We start from the raw sequence: 21,998 nt of genomic DNA on the forward strand, positions 1-21,998 counted from the left end.
TTTAATTCTTGTTATTTTTTAAAGTCAGTAAAATAGAGTAGATAACAATTCGAACATAATAATATATTTAAATATTCATATTAAATAAAACTAAACAATTTCTTCCTACACAGTCAGTATCTTACTAATATTATAAACGTGGAAGTATGTGAGTGTGGACGGATTGATGGATGTTTGTTATTCTTTCACGCAAAAACTGCTGAATGGACTTTAATGAAACTTTACAGAAATATAGCTTAACATCAGACTAACATAGGTTACATTCACAATTTCACGTTGGTGAAACCGCGTGAATAGCTAGTATGAATATATAAAATTAATAAACAAATTTAAAAGCATAACGAGACACAATTACAATTACGATGTCCCTGCTAACCGAATGCTCTAAAATTTTTATGACATTGTCGTTACAATTTATTATTCCCAATAACCTTTGTCGGTCAATATTGAGTAAAGTAGCGTGGTCATGAGGAAAAAATAAAGAAAACTACATAACCAATTACTCAGGAGACGCAACAAGTGGGACGAGACAGACAGATATAACAAACGATGGATTATATGTTGGCATATATCCATTAACTGAAGCACCTGATTTAAAATAGTTTGACCATCTCAAATAGGTAGCGTGATTATTAGATATTTAGTAGAAATTACTAAGTAACTCATAATAATAAAATAACACAAATGCATGACATTATACACTACTTGTTCCCGCAACTTCGTCCGCGTGAAATTTTCTTTTCTTTTAGAAAAATAACATAGAGATTAGCCGGAACAAACAGACAGACATACTCACAAAAATATAAAAAAATGTTATTTTGGTGTATGTTTTTTACTACATACACCAAAATAACATTTTGTAAAAAACGGTTATTTCAATATTACAAACAGACACTACAATTTTATTTAGGTTTACTTATGTATAGATGTGTGTATATATATTAAATATTAATAATAATTATACTCCTGGACAATTCACACAACGTCATCTAGTCCCAAGGAAAGCAAAGCTTGTGTTATCGGTCCCTACTAGACAACTTATATAAACACTTAGATTTTTTTGTATCCAAAATGTGGATACAGAGAAATCTCCCAGACCGATATAAACAATATTCATGAACACAAATGTTTGTATCGTGCGAGGAATCGAACCCGCATCCATCGATGTTAAACCTCTAGATCACCAAGGCCATCTAAATTATCTATTACCTTAAAAATAAGCGTGTGTCTACTAAACTACTTAAAGATATATACTGATACCAATCATCCAACAAGAACAACTGTAATGCAGTATTTATTAAACCCTGAACTCTTTGGTTGTGAATGTTATGCAGCCGAATTTAGTGAAAGTTAATTATTTAGTGTCGCATTTTGGGGCACAGATTTAAAATACTTGCAGTTGCGAAATTTTTGTTTTATACGTACCTGCACCGATAAGTCTAGAATGAAAATGATTTCTCTTATATATAATATACTTATTTATATAACTTCAATGTACGAAATACCAAGATAAAAGTACATATGGCGGACTTATCGCTTTACAACATTTTCGGTTATTGCGGTATAAGGTGTGATGAGAGTAACCTGTATAAATATGTACAGGCATTATAGCAACTTATAAAATAAGTTGTCAGACAAAATATTTACTTAAATTATAACAGAAACAGTAAGACCCTGAATGAATATACCGTAGGTATCAATGGAATAGATAGATCTTGAAAATCCGTATAGAGTTCACAATTAAAACAGTGCGAAACACACTCATGGACACATGTATTTATAGACTAAATTTCATTTTATTAAAGTAAATAATTCCTGAAATAAATTGCCTAATTTTCTCCGTATTGTAAGTCTATACCTAGAGTGAAAGTCCCATCGTTCCGGCCTTTATAGAGACTAGCAAAACCAGACAGACTGTCGAAAATTTAATAAATTAAATTTGTGATCTAAGTACCGTATATAGTTTCATGATACATTTATTTAGAAGCTGTTAATTTGAAATTCCAAACACACCAATTATTTATTTATATAGATAAAATGTTTGTTTGTAATTGTAATAAAGTAAGTACATGTAATACCTAAATATATATAATTAAAATATTTATATAGAAAAAGTAATTATCAACGGTAACAATTTACTGAAACTAGAAAGTAAAATAAATAAAGCAAAGTAAGAATACTACTAAACTATTTATTACTCAAAAAACGACCTCAATTTGTTGGATTTATCTGCGCTTCGAATAGCAGAATAGCTAATTTTAAGTTCATCTAATGAGATAAAAATTATGAAGAAAATTTATTCAACCTCTCATAAATAGGTTTACTACTTACTGAAAATGAAACCAATAGTGCCAATTACTACCAATGCCCTCCCCTAGTTTCATGGTTATACACGTTTCTGAAACGCTCTATGGCGACTGAATTCCGAAAGACCGTAGGTGCTCCCCACGAATCACGCGCGCTAGTCCTGCGCTCCATTTGCATTTTATTCGAAATTCAATTTTAATTTCAAAGGACTTATTTGACACTCTGTATATACATCTACAACACCGATGTACTATCGATATCTACCGTAAAGTACATACTTAAGAATGCGTGCATACCGTTTTCGGTCTGAAGGGTCAGATAACAAATGCAATCTCTGACATAAGGCGGTGATGCAACGTGTACGAATATTCGAGTACATTCATCTGACATTTTAAATTGAAAATATTTGACTGAACAAAATTGTCTGCATACTTTTACTTTGCAAACTGTGTCTTAATTAATTATAATGGAATGCATACCCTGCTGCAGATTTTGTCAAGCAGAAGAGGAAACGCCACTGCACCACAGCCACATCCTATGTGGCTGTAACCCTCTCATGCATAAACGAAATATCTCCTTTGTAAAGTATACACTATATCCTGAGGAGATAAAAACCATTGTTCCTAAGAATATAGTTCAATTCTTGTCCCTTACGAGTCTAGGTAGCGAACTTTGAATAAGGGTGAGCACAATAGATCTATACAGGTCGCAGTGTTACAGGTCATAGCACCTGATAATAAATAGTCCAAATACCCCAATAAAACAAAACAAATATGCACCACAACCACTAGCGAAGGTGCTAACGATATATGTTGGCGGGTACTGTTGGAGTATAATAGGATGAACATAGTCGGATCAGTTACTCCCGGGAATTAATCATGATAGTTTGCTGAAAAGACACCGACAACGAACTATGTATCCCTTTTAAGAGTAATATAACACTACTTACTTGGACCTGGGAAAACTTACTCCTTTAGTTCAAATCCCCGTCACCCCCAGTCATGGGGATTGCTAGATATAGACATAATGACCGACATTTGCAATGACCCATCCTCCGATGGCCACTTGCCACGATGAGTCAACTGTTTTAATTCTCATTCTATCATCTACCGTAAGAGCGGATGAATACACCAAACCATATTCATTCATAAAAAAATCGCGACTGAGTATACACACTCCTTCATCTATCCATATAAATAACAATAATATACTTAATAAAAACGAACTGTTATACTTTGCACTTAAACAAATCTTATTATTTCGTAAGCTATCGTTATACTTTATATTTGGTCTTATACTATTACAGTCTTATTTTTATTGGGTTAGAAACTATAATTCTTTAAATTGCAAAGCTAGTCACACGTATCGAGATAAGATTGCCGCGATATTCGGCAGACATTGTTGAATATTATTTATAATATACTGATATATATATAAAGATACTAATTTATGTATACATATGTGATATATTACGATAAAAAATGTTATGGTAGGTACAATACTTTCTTCAGTCTTTTAAGCGCATTTTTATGATGCATAAAAGTATTTTTCTAACAAGAACATTTAGTTGACTTTTAATTAATGGGGTTCTTTGTTGTATATACATATATATATATCTACAAGCATACAGAAACCAATGGATAAATCCTATAACATCCCCCTTTTTTAAGTAAAGTAAATACTTAAATATATAATTTTACTTGAGCAATGTAGGTAACACAACAATAATTGTTCTGTAGTATACAAAATACTATGCTATAATTAGCATATTATTTTGTATACTACAGAACAATTATTGTTGTGTTACCTACATTGTGGATGAGGGTGCAATCTTTTTATTGTATTCCTATTAAATATATAAGCATAGACAATTGTCATACAGTGTCACATCTTATTGATCTGTATTTAGACAGTAATCTCAGGTATTAAATTTTTAATTCAGCATTAAAACATTCAAATTCATCTTAAACAATTTCTCACAGTATTTAAACACTGAAACTGGTAACCTTTTTTGGAATATGGTTAAATTTTAACAGTGTTTGTATCACATCGATATGTTCATATGTTAATTATATGTAAACTAATAATCAGTTTGAACTTTAACACTCGCAGATATGAATATTATTCATGTAATTAAAATGAACGTTTCTCCTCAAAAATATGGTAATACAAAGAGAGTAATTTTAATGCGCGCAAAATTTACCAGAAACTACTGAAAGTAATTATAATTCATAGTCATTTTGTCATTCTTGAAAATAAAGAATAATTTCTCTAGAGAAGGTGCATAAAGCTAATGTTTTTATATTAATGATTAAATATACATAAATAAAAAAACATTACACACACTACCATGCGTTTTACACACAGTCATATGTCATGTACACAAGTAGTCAGTAACAATAGAATATTAATAACGTTCTAAATTTAAATTACTCAAATTGTGAATTTCTATTCAATGATCAAAGTGATTGAATTTCGACCACTAACAGTATTAATTGGGACCCATCAGTCTTATCAATTAACTAAATTTGGACATTTACGTATATAAACTGTGCAGACTCACATGAAATCTTCTAAATCAACTATTCTCGTATACTGACACGCTTGGCCGTCAATATCATAGCACATGGTGTTGTAATTCCATTGCGGGCCTTGATTACACGGTAGGTTGGGGATAATACCCTGTGGTTGAACATATCTTATGGGTTGATTGTACTCGTGGAAGTACTGAGACTCTGTCACATGGGGTACATTAACATAATAGTTGTTATAACACTCAACTGGTTGCGAGTTATAATTGGGGTAAACACTACTGCACACATCATTGGACTGCCTGGCCCAATGGCCGGACATCGGACACTGCATATTCCATCCAGTTTCTTCGTAATGTCCGACTACCGGACACTGCGAGCGCGCGGGCTCACCATTCACGAGCATGATGGCGCTGGTAGACTCCAGGGAACAACGAAGCAGTCCATTAGGGTACGTAATCAGCGAGCGACTGATAGCAGCAGATGTTGTTATCTCACAACAGTGGCGTAGTGGCAAAAATTGATATAATAAGGAATTATTAGATAACGGAATGCAAACAGTCAATAAAATATATATCAACAGTGCCGTTAGTATAGTGTGAGCGTTTCATATTGGTTATCATAGGCACTTAGCGATTTGAAGTTTTAGAGTGATTAGCAGTCGAGGTTGTCACAATCCATATTTATGGAGTTCCGTATAAAAAAATAATTAATTCATAATTTAAGACCGACGCTCTTGTCGGTGGAGCTCTTGTCACTTTCCACGATCGTCCAAATATACATAGTATAAAAAGTAGAACAAAAATCAAAATGGTTACTACTGTCCAACGTTCTGGTTGCAGTATTCCTTTTAAAATTAATTCCAAACCGTTGACATGAAAATTGTAATTTTCGCAGTCTTAAAATTAAACATGGCGGTAGGTATATCGTTTCATATTATGTGACAATTTAATGAAAATACACATAGAGTTGCTCCTAAATTAATTGACACAAATATTGGCATTACAATTTAAGTTTTCGTTAATTTAAGTTCTGGCGACCAGTATGGTGACCAGATAAACCTTAGCGTATAACTAAAAACTTACTACATTCAGTTATTGTTGTATTTATTATCATCATTATATTAATATAAGCAAATAGCTCTTTTTACGTAAATTGCGCGGGCGGAGGAGTATGAAACTTTACAGACATATAGTTAATATAGTTGAGTGCAGACTGGTAACATTTTTAAAAATTACACAATAAAAATAAATTAATTCAATATAAAAACATTAACACACACTATCTACCATGTTTTGACACACGCATATATACATATATATATATATATATACCCTTTTGTTTAATTGTTATTGCTGGTTCAAAGATGTTATTGTACTTTTTATTAGTAAGTATTATAATGGTATGTAAAGAAAAAATAAATTAAAACTAGATTCCAGGCTAAACAAACCAACTGTTTGTTCATCAAAATCTGTTTTAAATATTTTATTTTTCCAATTATTAAAAAACACATAAATATATAGTTTTATATCATGTTTTCATTCATAATTATAATTATCAATTAATTCCATGACCATGAATGTTAATATTAACAACAGATTATTTAAACATATTCTAGGTACATTACTTATTTAGTTGTAACATTACGGAACCCTAAAGAGAACTGTATTCGTATTTTTTGTAGCGGCGCGGCTTTTCATTGATCCGTATTGCTCGAAGTGCTTTTATTATCAACTCTAAAGTATAAGTAAACATTCTCAGTGATAATATACCGACAATAGAAATATCATCTAGAGGTACCACAAGAAACACTCTGTACAATTCACACAGCCCCATTTAGAATGTAATAATAAAGATAGGTTTTACCCAAATACAAATTTTATCACCTGCACATTCAAAGAACTAATATCCTTTTTATTATTAAATAAGTGCATCACCACCTTTTTTTTTTTAATATATACATGAAATACAAACAATTATATATAGCTAACAAGAAAACCAAAGGACTTACATAATATACAAGATGGATCCTCTGTGACAGTTTCTGGCATAAGCATCCTGAATCGATCAATGTTATTAAAATTCGTTGACAAAACGATTCATTTTATTGGCCGCCTACCGTAGTCTAGTAGATATTTTTCTCTTAAACTATATTTTTATCATGCCTTGCAGTCCTAAAGAATCCTCGAATTTCATATAATAAAATCAATAATATAATTAAAAATCGTAAAAAAGTAGATTAATAAAAAATGCAATAAATTGACAAGGATTAGATCACAAATGGAAAAGATTCCATAGTTAATCTTTTCGAATTCAATAATTACATCAGTACCTACTTTGTTAGTATAGTTTGGCGTTGTCGACAATCGTAAATTTTATTACTTCACTGTATTTATCTAGTTTTTATTACCCTTATCAAGAACAGACTGACTGACTGACGCAATCGATCTAGGATCAACACGAAATCATCGAATAGATGAAATCTATGGCACTTGGCTTTTTAGGGCATTATGAAGGACTCATATTATAATAATTTTTCAAATTTTATCAGTTTCAGTCAATCGCGTTCAAGAACTTGTTCTTAATGTACGTAAACTAGCTGAGACTAGCGTACCCTTGATATTCGGAACAACAATATTTTCTAACATATTTCTTTTTTAACCAGTTGTAATAATGAAAACACTATATTTTATAATGAAGCTTGTCACAATACATCAGAGAAAATTTGATTTATTAAATTTTTTTTTAAATATTAATTCTTTCATTAGGTACATTATTATTGTCATTTTCATTATGAAATTAGGTAATCTCTACTAAATTATCTATATGTATATAGAAGTGTACATAATCAGCTGGATCAATAAAAAGAGCTTCATTTTATTTATCGAAATTAAACATGTCTACAATAATTACAGCTAAGCGAACCCGGGGTAGTTCGTTAGTGTATACGCAGCGTACATATTCTAGGTATATATTTAGTTGTACATTAATCGGAACCCTAAAGAGAACTGTATTCGTACCGGCCGGTCATTGAAACTATATCGATTTTATCGCATCAACTTTATCAAATTGCCTATTGATTTTATATTGGAACATGTTGTGTTAGTTCTCACGAGAAATGTTCATACACAAATAGACTACACAAAATTGAAATGCTTTAACATTTTCTTGCAAAAGTATCATTGCGCAAAATCAGTACGCACTGTAGCCTTAAATGAGACTTGTTAACATCAAGTACCTACAAATACAGATATGTTCAGAGTTCATTGCCCTCAACGTTTAATGTAATATCAATGGAAATAATTGGAAAACGTTTGTTACAAGAACTGTATAATCATATTAGAATAATAATTACGTACGTTATTATATTATTGTTGTAGAATATACCTTATTTGCATGCCATAGATCGATATTCCTGAATTTTTAAAGACTTTGGTATAAGTCTTTAAAATTTCAGGAATAGCGATAAGCTCTATTATTTATTATAGGTATAAAAGTATATTCTCTCTGTTTAAAAAAGATCCTGCGATACTTTCAATTATAGAACAGAGGTTTGTATGAAATTACGGAAAGGTGGCGACTTTTTAATTACTTTTTTAATATTTTTTTTAAATATTAGCTAACCCCCGGACTTTGTCCAGGCCACATTTTCTTGTTTATGCAACATTTTCTTTGTAGTTTTGTTCCTATTGTGTTTATTATTATTATTATTGATGTTATAGCCTATGCATATAATATTCCTTGACAAGTGATTGAGTGTCCAATAATAATAGAATTTTCAAAATCGGTGCAGTAGGTACAAAAATTACCTCCCACAACCTCTCAAATTTACATCTTTATAATAGTAATATATGGTTAATAGAGTTTTTGTGTTTTCTAGAGTTATATATAGAGTTAGAGTTGTACATTTCACTTTAGGTAAATTCATATTATTATTCAGAATTGCTCCTAATATGATCATAAACATATCAGTCTTTAAACTTCTGTAATAATAGGTCATAGAAGTACATAGCCACCAAGTTTTGCGAGCCCACATCGAGTAGGTACTTATCGCTTATGCATGATCATGTCGGTCACTTAGGGTTATTAATGACAATAAGTTGATTATTTATACGAGGCAAGTTATTTACACATTAATCTATATTGAAATAGCTATTTAGGAAATATGTAACAATAGTCATAAAACCAATCTTGGGAGTTACTCATCAAATATCAAGAATTCTTCATAAATATTTGGAAACAGGGCGGAAAGAAGATGCATGTTTAGGTGTATTCCCAAATTAAATTGAATGATACCAAAAAACATTAAAGCTGTCAAAATGGTGGTTGGTGGTTGTAACATGGTTAGTAGATAGATTATCGGACCGCGCATTCCCTATTATTCTTGTTCATGCAAGAACAAGAATAATAAGTAGTGAATGTTCCAATGCATTTGCTGTCACTAATCTATTACATATATATATAACACTAAGCCCTTATAAAGTAATGAACTAGAAATTAATGAAGAATCGACTTTTTAGTCGATAATGTCTATACAGTCTACAATATGTAAGTATTTCCCTCTGCAAAGAATAAAGTAACAAAAATGAAATACAATGTCAGTCATAAATTTATACATAGAAAATTTTAGGTGCTTCGTTTTATTTAGTTTTTATAGCATCACATAAAAAAAAAGATTAGCTCTGATTATTTTAACATTTAGAAGATTTCAATATCGCAGAGACAGGCAAATAAAAAAATTAAGCCGGCTTATTAAATTACTCTATTCACGTCAGTCGCTTCTACATACGAATATCGTTGTAATTCAGCCTCTTTATCGTGGTTTTATTAAATATCACAAAATATTTGGGCTTCTCCATAGAACGTTTGCATACATTAGATTTCTATAAATTATTGCTATAAGTTTTTCTCGACTTGGCATACCACCTCTTTACGATCTACGAGTATTATATTATATTTAAACTATGCCCCTGTAATTTTGGTTAGAGTACCTACTATATCACACATCTAATACAATACTGGAATAAATAAAAAAATACAAAGTTTAGAAATTTCACCCTATAGTTTTAGCTTTAAATGTTATATAAAAATTTTAAATTCTTCAATTATTCCAGTATTTTACAAGGTGTCCGATGTCCATTCTCGTGATATAATCTATCTTCATTATGATCTGTTCAACTGGTAAGTAGTGAAATTGCAAAAAAACAGACTATAATATTACACGAACATTTCCGAATTTATATTAGTATAGATGGATCCCGTAAAATATTAGAAATTTCTATAACAAGAAATGTTGCATCTTATTCAATAGCCCCCTTGAAGTAATATGGTCAACTCGTTGTGACTAGTTAGCTAATTCTTGAAAAGATATACATTACTGTCTGCGGAATTATTGTGAAAATATAGTAATTTTGTGGCAAAATGAACAATAAGTAAGTACTAAATTTAATTCTTTATAGAAGTTATGACCTGATATTTTTTCAATAGTGTAAGATCCCATTTCGGGTTACACTGTCTTTGCCGTCATATATACTCCACATTTTATCGTGTGTTATGTTTAAGCAACTGCTGTATCTTATCAATTATCAAATATAAAGGATATACTGTTACCATGCAGTAATATGTGGAACAAAATACCACCAACCTAAATAAAATCGAAAGAAAGAAAAAAAAAATGTCGACTAATATCTAATATTATTTATAAAATTACAATAAAACTAAAAAAAAATACACTTTTACATTAATTGGTAACATGGCCAACACTCAGCATATGCTTACTGCCACAGCGCTGTTGTTCTGTGTAGGCTATAAGTGACCACATAGAAGGCTAAAAGAAATGATCTTGACAGAAAAATAAAATAACAATAATAATTTAATTGTAATTAACCCCACCGCCTGTTCAAATTTTATGTATATATTTCACAATGCTGCGGATGCATCAGTATAATCTGAGACAGCATTATTTTATCTAATCGCGCGTATTTACTCGAGTGCATCTTGGCGTATGCTACGACTTCAGTCATAAAAATGTAGCTACAAGGAGCAGTCGACTTTCAACAATGTATAAATTTTAATAAACCTATAATAATACGATAACATTTAATTTAATAATAATCCAGAACAATTAACACAGCGTAATTTTTTGTAAATTTTTCATTTTTTGTAAATACCAACATAGAAAATACCCAGTCCAATGCAAACAAATTCAGGTAAGGGAACTTAGTAATGTGGACTCATAACCCTGTTGCTAGCAATGTACTAGGTTGACCTCCACGCGGTACCCTCTGGAAATCATCGTGGTAAATTCAAACAAACAATGTAAACTGCTAATTAAATATAAAATATAATAATGTTTAAAAATCACAATTAAGATATAATTACATTTTAGTTTACGTATTCTGTAATATGATATAAAGAATGTTTTTTTTAATTTAAAATAGTTTCTTTATTAAATTATTCACTGTAATCATGACACACAGTTGATTAAACCTCTGACTACCTCATATGAGATAACAGTCGTGAATGTATACATGTGGACAGTGACGTAATCATATCTTTCTAGTAACTCATTTATTTATTTGTGTTGATTGATATCTTGTGATAAAAAACCGGTTATCACCGTATCGTACAATCGTTATTGTGGTTCAGTACTATTATTAACATATAACCTGTTACGCGCGACTTAGTCGATCTTTTAATAATATAGTTAGTCCAGTAAAATTTTAAATTAAACCATGTTGTGACCAATTTTGGCGCAATATATAAAAATAAGGCCCTTAAAGTATGTTTAACAATGTATTTAATGCTAGTACAAGCTTTTTTTCTTTGCAATGGATAAATTAACAATAATTAACCAAGTAATAAAATTCCTTCACTTGTAGAAAGTTACACTAACAGTAAGTGAGGTCACAGACACTCAGTTAATATATAGAAGTTGCCAATAGAATTGCAATGTTACTGTGCAACTCTTCGACAGTATCTACACTCTTAAAACTGCCACTTTCAAAATGAAACAAAGTAGAAATATGAATACCAATTTTACATCTATTCGTAAATAAATAATAATAAATCTGTCACTTAACCACGCAGTTTATATGTAGTGTTATGAACATATTTAAAATTTTCACAACAATAAGGATGTTTCCATACATACATCCAAACAAAGCGAAAACTTAAGAAACCACTTTATCTTTTTGTAGTAATATCAGTCATAGACGAAAGACATTAGCTACGAACAATGCATATAAAATAGTAACCGCAATAAATCCTGATTAGGTTCATATTAACAACAATAGACAAAAATCAATGAGGGTTTTCCAATGACGCATTTTGTTCCGGAATTGTCTAGCAACTATGTACTGTATACATACTTATGAATTTATTGCCTGCACTCGACTAACAGGATAACGGGCCTTTTGGAGCAGATTAGGAACAGATGGTTTCAATGCATGTAGTAGCTAAACTAAAATTCAGATTGTGACATATATAATGTATAATACCAGATGAATACCCTAAAGACTCTAAACAAGTACAATAAGGAACATTTTTGTTAGTTACACGATGTTAGTATTTTCTAGGAACTGATAAAATACTAGTGACATGTGCGTAGCACAGATTCTACGGAAATACAATTATATATATTGTTTTAAATTAAGTACCAGACATATTAGCGACAGAACAAATAAGCTGGAGGGCTACAATGAACCTTGATGTTATATATTTATTATACCTTGATTTCGTTGACCTTATTCATGACTTCCTACCTTCCAACCATTTACTTCGCATTATATTGTATTATTGCCATTAGTATCAACCAACAAAGTAACAATCTGTCATTTCAGAAGGGTGTTTTAAGACTAGTTAGGCCAATTTTAACCAACTGTGCGCGTCAACCTTTAATTTACAATTTTAAGCGTACTAGATATATGTATGTATGTATATGATTATATGAGGCTTCAACAACATATAGAACTTAGTAAAAATTGTGTTACCTAAATAAATAACTTTGAATTCTTTAATATAAAAAGAATATGCATATAAAAATATTCAATACTATAAAGATCTAAAAAGCTAATTACTTAAATCTACCACAACTTCAGATATTTAGAAGTTTTTAATGAGAAGATCTTGTTAGGGTTCAATCGTGGCTATTGTAAACGGTGGAAGGAGTCGTTAAAATTGGCTGAGAATTAGCCAAGATATCTCGCAACACTTACATAAATAAATCAGTCAAGTTTTGGAATCCGTCAGTAAAATATATCCACAAGCAATACATAACCTAAAAATAATATTATAAGGATTTCTTATCTCACTACGGAACTCTATTCATGACGCAAACCTTATTTTATTGTACACTTATAATTATATCGACTTTTTCCGAAATACTTGTAGACTATCACCATAGATGTTTAAAGTATCTTCTTAAATAATGTAATGTTTTTTTATGTGAATATGCATGGTAAAGGCAGACAATTAGACTATTACATGTACCTACAGCGACAGAATCCTTATCAGATACATACCCGATATAGAGTTATTATAAGTCAACCAATCGCTGATAACGTGATAAATGATGAAAACATATTTTCGTCAGTGACAAAGTGCCTATGTAACATTATTAGTAGCATAACATCCGAGAACGAAGTACACAAATTTATTATTAGTATATAATATACTAGCTGTGCCCCGCGGTGTTAGCTACACCATCCATACTAATATTACAAATATATATAGTATATAATTGAGTCTGTCTGTTTCACGACGAAACGGCTGACGGGTACTTAATGAAAATTGATATATTGATTAATAGTATTACGGGGACTGAGGGACAAAATTTGAGCAGAGGAATTTCCTGATGACAGCTATCTACTAAGTACCTACAATTATATTTAGTACTGTAAAAAAATTTATAACGTTTATATTTTAGTTTATTAACATTAGAGCATAAGGTATCTTAAGACAAGTAAAAAAAAAAGTATTTAGAATGTAACCTCCTTTAGGAACTAAGGTATTGTAAAAATCCATCGGATACGTAAATACAATTATATTGGTACCTACGTACGTCTAATAATTAAGTTCCTTTAAATTCAACTAAATTAACCGAAGTGCTAATTAAATTCTGTGCTAATAGAGTAAAAAATCCTTGTATATGAATTTACATTAAGGACTCACATTTCAATATAAGGACAATTCTTTCAACAATTCAATTAACAAATATCCATGAAAGGAAGTTTGGTGGTCGAGAGTAATCGCCAATTCCAAAAGCTAGACTGTATTTGGAGAATAGATAGCAGATATTCGTTTAGCTTTTTAATAATGAAAATGTAATAAACAAACAGCCAGACGGAAATAGCTTCGCATAGTATCATTATAATTATCAAATTAGCCTTAATTAGTTTTGGACATACGATGAATGATTTTATATGGCAAACAACAGGCGCCCGTTGCACCATAAGGGTTTAATTAACATCATGATTGAGAACGAACTCCGTGGTCTAGTGTCATAGTTTAGAATACCTCCGATGGTCGCGAGTTCGATTCCTCGCTCAATGCGTTTCGATTGAACATTTTGATTCATGAAAATGATTGATTATATTTGTGTGGATTTATGTACGGAAATATTTACAAAATATATTTTAAAGTAATTCCATCGTTGTATATAGCACTCACAAGTCCTGCTTAGCTAGGAACTAGATGTCGCTGTGTAAATTGTCCAGGGTTATTGTTACTATAATTATCATTACTGCAATTTTGTTGGATAGCAGATATTGCTAAATTTTAACACGACATTGTTTTCAATACGCCTTATCTAATAAATAACTTTATCATTTCGCACGACAAAATCAAATGGACAGCTTGCGGATGCATGGTGCGGCTGAGTGCAACAAAGTTCATCTATAATAGACTTACTTGTACTCAATTATTATGAATGAGTTTAATATATTTTTGGTACGCTCGACTTGCTTTTTTATCAATAATGTCAATACTGATAATGATTATAAAAATGTTTTAATTGGACAATGCAATACACAATATTTTTAAATCGTTGAGCAATAAATTATGCGAACTTAGAAGAATATTGGACATTGATCGGTCGTTGTATGTATTACGAAGCGATTTAATTCAGCTAATTGACAACGTCTCAATAGAATGACCCTATTATAATTTAAGTGCCTATAAAAAATAGTTTTATTATTCTTTTGAAACTACAATATATTTTTTGCAAGCAAATATTTTCAGAATGGATTAGCATATATTAATTATTATCATATTCCATTATATTTGGTTTACTGCTTAAAGTCAAAATTGTCGTTATACTTTCCATGGTTGTAGTTGGGCGCGAAATTGACCCGGATGATTGAGGATTACGAATTCTACTCTGTTCATATTGAGGTTTCTCTAGAAGTTAATCATTGAAGAAACTAATATACATATAAATAAATCCATACTACTGCCAAACTTTTCGTTACAAGGACGTAGACTGTCCTTTAATTAAAGAAAGAAGAAGCAGTCGCTTATATTTAATATTAATATAATCATTTGTGAACAAGAAAAGTAGATAAGTATCGTATGAGTCGCTGGACTTATTCTGTTCCTATATATATATATATATTATAATTTATTATATAATTGTAAATTGTAAATTTTATTGGTGTATCATTATTATGTATTATAGTAGGTATATATTTATATTTATGTATGTATATTTGTAATTATTTTTAAGAAAACCTATTTACCTATATTATAATTATGTAGTCCTTTCCACTGCCCATCAACCGTTTTCTGTTCTCACCTAATAGTTAGCTGGTAGAGAATGCCATATGGCATTAAGCTCGCCAAATTGTACAATTTTTAAAAGTGCAATAAAGAATAAATAAATAAATAAAATAAATTGTAAACCTGTTGCAATCAAAATAAGGAATGAACCGTTTGCTAGTTGCATATACACAACTAAAGTGTAACGTTCGAATCTGCAACTGTCAAATAATCATATGGTCACATACATGTCAAACTTTCAACATCAATACAAAGAAAAACTGACGACCTCGGTGGTCTAGCGATTTAACACACCGCCTTATTTCCAATGGTCGCGGGTTCGATTCCTCGCAAGGCACAAACGTTTGTATTCATACGTATGCTACATATATTTATATTTACAAAAAAAATATGTATTTATATTTTTTTGTAAATATATACATAATAATACATAGATATCAGTTGTTTAGTACTCATAACATAAGCTCTGCTTAACTTAGGACTAGATGGCTGTGTCCGGAGATTTTATTATTAGTATAAATGTACAAGCGTACGAATTTTCAGGCACCACTTATTATTACTATAGCTCTTTATTTAGTCGTTACATTATTATTTCTTTTGCTCTTTACACTATATGTAATAGTTGTTGGTCGTCTGCTTGCTTCCAAGCAAAGGACTCCTTTAATCTTTTCCATTCTGTTCTGTACTGAGTAATTCTGGTCCAGAGTTTCCCCTGGGCTGTTTCGGGCACCACTAGTTTAGACTAAACTTATTGCTGGTATTATGCCCTCGATAGATTATAGCAATGTACCATGTCAGATTGACCACCACGCACGCGGTTCCCCTGGAAACCATCATGTTAAATTTCTGGTGAATTTGGCACCATAGGCTAACTGACCTAACCTCATGATCATCTTATCATCCTCCACGGGTGGCCCGCCAGCGTAAACCATTAGCGCAGTCGGGTGCACTATTCCAATATCATCCATAAGACCTCGATAGACTTTTAATATCTCTGTAATGGCAAACAATCTGACAGTCCATCTGACAGAAAGTTGTAGTAGAGAATAGACAAGTGTTGCATGTGATAAATTAAAAATATTAAGTACATTGCAATTATGACTTTGGGCATTTTAATAAAATAAACAGTCATCGTATCTGATGATCATGATTTACATACGACCTTGCTCTCGATAGAAAAAAAAGCGTGATTATTTTATTATGCTGATAAAATATTTTAATGTCCATTTTCCGTGAATTACATTGCCAATGAACTATAATGCTTCCTCAAATTGAGTTGTTTATGTTCATTGAGGAAAAATGTTAGAACCATAATTCGTAAACAATGTGATACTATTGAACTATGATAATATCTTAGATTGGCAAGTGATTTTACACTCTATTCGTTTTAAAATTAAGTTTCATGTTGTATCACTAAGTACAATTCATTTTCTTTCCAGTTCTTGTTAAAAATGGCTCCTTATCATAAGTATTACGTCATTTCTTGTATAACCTTTTCTTTTTGTCCAATTTAGAAAGTGTAGTAGGAACTGTAAAATATTTTAGTATTAATCTTTAAAAAAATATATATTGTACACCATACTTAAAATTTTGCACAAGTGTACACAAGATCATTAAAAAACAACAACATCACTAATAAAACAAATAGAATATAATGGACCCCAATTAATATTAGTTGTAATATGTTTGGATTTTTCTTGCTTAATCGGGTTTATTTATATAGCTGAATGGATCTGAATTAAATTTAGGACTCAGATGGACTACAGCTAAGATAAGTGATACGAAACGTGGTCTATACCAACTTCCAGAAAGAAGAAACAACAAACTGGAAGGAGGTTCTTCATGTCAATAAAAATAAATATGTGCATGTAGAGAATGTTAATACCCATGATAAATTTTTTTTAAATATGTAATAATGTGAAAAACATATTTATTTATCTTATTTTATTTTCAGTTAGTACATTCTAAAAGGCAATGAAAACTCTTTGCTGAATAGCTATTTCAAACTGCTTAAAAATATCTTCTAGCACCATTTTTATTACACGCATATTAATTACAGTAAAATAAAAAATGAAACAAAAGACGACGACGACCAGGGAAGTGAATCTATTGACCTATTTCAACTATCGCGTTGGCGAAGAACAAACATATTACGCAATGGAAAGGGGTCGTTAAATAGTTCGTGTTGTTTATAATCTTCGACCTACATACCCAATTGACGAAGCTCAACTTTAGTAACCAGAAAAAATGACAGAATTACTATTTATAGTGAGTCCGAGATACCCACACTACCTACGATACTGTAACTCTAGTTCAAATCTCTGAATAGCATTTTCTTATACAGAAATGAACCCTATTTATCAATAAAACAATCAATCAACATTAGTGCAGAACTTGGGCAAAATAATATGTTATATGTGTACCTCAATCTCTACTTTTGAGCTGCCAAGAAGATTACTTTCTATGATGTTCTTCAGTTTAAGGGTGAGATAAAGCAGAGGTACACCAGGAGGGATATTTTAAAAGTTATGTGTATATAGATGGCGATTACCACTTATCATCTGGTGGTACCATCCACTTGTTTGCCATTCTGTTTACATATATTAAACGTAAACAAATCTTAACAAACAAATTAAAACCTTGAAAATCGATTCAGGGTTGGCAAAGAGTGTATACAAAAAATATTTAAGTAGGTAAATATGAACATAATCAAATTATTTTGCGGTAACCACAGGTCCTGACGATTATGATGCATCCTACTGAGAAGCACTTTAAATCAGCTGTTTTGGTCAAGGGACAATCCCCGTACCTCAATTTATAACGAATACGGAAAACTTCTGTTGACACATGATATTTAACTTTATTTTGACGTTAATGATAAAAATATATCCGTAATACTCGAAATGAAGGTTAGATATTAAATCTTAATCTGTAATAAATAAAGAACCAAACGAAATATTCATACACTATTTTCATTCCTGTCAAATTATTATAGAGTTACTCTGATCGATGAATTGAATATTTCGAAATTCTAAAATATGAATCTGTATTTTTGTAGATTTTGATGTGTGCAAGTTCATTTGTAGAGAATGAGATTTGAGTTTCTTGTCAGTTCTTCGTATTCCGAACTATGGGAGATTTGGCATATTATAAGAATTACTAATAAACCTTCAAGTACAGGAATAAAGTTCTACTACACTATGGGTTCAAACCCCTGTATGTAGCTACAGAATAAAATCATACAGATTGTTCAGGCAGCTGGCCCTTCAGCTGATTCTGAAGTTCTTTCCAGACCCTTGCCCTATTGTCATCTAATGCCTTCTGTCATGTCATGAGTAATAAGTTAAAACTTAGCACTGTTAATACATACATTCTTGACAACTCTGAACATTTTACAAATAGTTATAGGGCAGTGATAGGATGCAGCTTGAAATGAGGCACCCATCCTAGTGAATTCAACGGGAATTAACCACAATGATTTCCAAGGAGATCAGATGGAGCTTGCCCCTTTCTAAAAATATTGCCACTAGTCCCTATCACTTAGGTAGCCAGTCTAGAGCCACTAAGTAAACTTGTCTCTGTCCTTCCCAGTGATTTTGCATATTTATTAATCCAAATTATATTTAATGTTTTATCAAAAGTGAAACCAAACATGCCATAACCCATAGGAAGTATAGGAAAATGCATGAAAACATTGAATAAAATAAATTATATACCAGATGATAACTTTCCAAAAATTTATTGCAGATATTATATTATATTACAACAACACTATATTAATGTAATTGGTATGGCAAACAAAACAACTTACATCTTATGCCCAAGAAGGGATGAGTGTCAGGCAGGCGGCCAGTTATAAAAAAACTGAAGCCAAAACCCTTCTCTCATAATGTGAATTTGAGTGAAAGCTTTGATGACTATAGTATAACAATAATATAGTATTTTTTCTCGCCCTCCTCCATTGAACTCTTGTCTTTCTGAACCCTATTCCAGAATGGTTTCAGAGTCAGCTTGATGTTGCATTTCCAACATATTCTTTGGTTGTATTATATTAGCTGACTGTATTAATGTAAATGATGTTTGGATAAACATCCATGATTATTACAACATGACAATTTTCAACTAGCAGCCAATCTACTACTGAATCTAATCATAATACTGATTTAAATACATTCTACATTTTACTGTGCTCTAAAATGTAGAGTATCAAATGATTAGAATGTTTAGATAATTTGATAACCATGCAGTATGTAAGTAATATGCAAATCAAAAGTAATCAAGCAAAATGTCACAAATTCAATTTTGATCAAAGGAATTTGGACTTACTGATGAACAACAGACAGTTAAATAATATATATATACTGTTTAAATTAGATATTAAATATGTCAGAAAATATGCAATATGAAAATTTATATAAACTCAATAATCATTAATACCTCAGATAAATTCTTTTGCTCAAATATCTATTAGTAAATAAATAATATTAAATTTAGGAATGGTAAAGATTGTACTACTGTTATTTCCGATCTTTAAGATGTTTGGATGCTTAGTAGTCATAATTTGAGAGTTGGTTTGAAAAATCATATTTCATATATGGATTAAACATAAACTAATATGTACAAAACTTTCACCCAAATCAACAAGGCCAAGGCTGCAGGAGATATCTAGTTATATAATTTTAGTCAATACAATAACCTCTATCGCTAAATAGTAACATTAAAGTTTATACTTCTGGTACATATGTTCAAACCTTTAGCAGTATAAAAAAGACAGTAGCCACAAATTTTAGTCAGCATTTAATTAAAAAATGAGAAGTGAATAAACTATTTCGAACAGTATGGTATTTGTTATTATAACATGAAATTATTTTCGGTATATCATATAATTAAATTTAATTCAATTTAATTTAATCAGCCTTTATTCTTGGAGTCTAATAATCTTTGGAGGTACATTTTTAGACTCTCATAACATTTGGAGAATCTTATGCTTTTCAATGAAAAACCTGTTTTGAATAAGGTTAAGATTGCATAAGTATAACTAATTTTTTATATAACTGTGATTAAACAGTTTAGTACTAAAATACAGAATAAATTTTAAAATTCCAGCTATATAAATCATATTTTTTAATTTATATGGGCTCTGTCCAATCTCTCTAAATGGTCACATTGTTTAGATTTAGGAGACATTCATTAGTTTAAAATATTTATAGGAAGGAAACCCTGTAAGCTTAGTAATATAATTATGGCCCCTATTAAATATACAAACATTCACGATAATAACCAAAGAGAAAGTTACATTACAGTGTGTATTATGGTGACATAAAGCGACGGAAATATTCCATTAAATTCACCACGCTGACCATACAACACTTTTATCAGTTTCGTACTCGGTTGAATGGTACAAAAGTATAATCAGTTCACTTACCTCCGTTTCTGATTAGTTGGTTTTGAAGCCATCTCAATTAGTTTATCAGGCACAGTATAAAATTTTCACGATATGAACACAATCTTAGAACACTGCCAAGCAGAGTATCATATCGCTTTCCACGATTTCCTTTTAGTTATTTAATTCCGTACTCGTTAGAAAAAGCTCACAATACACAATTTAGGTCATTTTATAATGCACTTCACAAAAGTACACAATTTATTCGTGAACTTGCACAGTAGACACGAAATGGAAACAGAAACAGTCATCAAAAGTAGCAGTGTAGTAGCAAAACGAATTTATTCTGCCTCCGAAGTTACGAATACGGACGAACCAAGAAGTTGAAAAACAGAAACAAATTTTGTTCTCATTGATCATTGACTGTAAAGTCCACTAAAATCACTTTTGTTTTTATTTTAACCCTCTTCTCATTGGTTAAATTACAAGAAGCATGTTCTTTAACCAATCATATGTTACTTGCTAGAAATCAGGTGGGTAAAAATTTATTTGAGACAACTAACAGATGGCGTTATGAGAAGAATGTAATATTATAAATAAAAGTATAGACAGTCCACTTCTCCGATAGATGGCAGTAACGTTTTGAAAATAATGCTGTTTAGTTAGATAAAGAAACCAAAATACGTTATTATAAAATAAAGAAAGTACATTACCAAGAAATTAAAATTAAAATAATTTTAATAACAATATCTTCAAATTATACTTATTATTTTAATCAGTAATCACCGCGCCATCTCTCTCATAGAATAGTAAAAACTAGAGTTATGTTTATCGTAGCATAGCAACTGAGTAATGTCTACATAATACTTGTTATTAATAATAGATGGCGCAAATCAATGTAATTAAAATTTAAATACGTACTATATATTAAAAAAAAATATACATTAATATAATATTTTAGTATAAATATATCTTCAAAATACAATAAATTCTAAGAAGAA

The 21,998-nt window shown here is 30.7% G+C and overlaps 1 protein-coding gene across 1 annotated transcript in view; it reads right to left on the reverse strand.

Moving 5' to 3' along the window:
* The window catches only part of LOC131851705 (hypoxia-inducible factor 1-alpha-like), a 100,172-nt gene extending 78,801 nt beyond the window's left edge, over positions 1 to 21,371 (reverse strand). The window contains exon 1 of the mRNA XM_059202231.1: positions 21,040 to 21,371. Within this exon, the coding sequence (XP_059058214.1) occupies positions 21,040 to 21,071 (32 nt within the window). The 5' untranslated portion in view covers positions 21,072 to 21,371. The remainder of the gene's footprint in view (positions 1 to 21,039) is intronic.
* Positions 21,372 to 21,998: the final 627 nt, after the last annotated feature.

This window comes from Achroia grisella, unplaced genomic scaffold, assembly GCF_030625045.1.
Source record: "Achroia grisella isolate CSIRO2021 unplaced genomic scaffold, CSIRO_AGI_Agris_v1 utg807, whole genome shotgun sequence".
Taxonomy (NCBI): Eukaryota; Metazoa; Arthropoda; class Insecta; order Lepidoptera; family Pyralidae; genus Achroia; species Achroia grisella.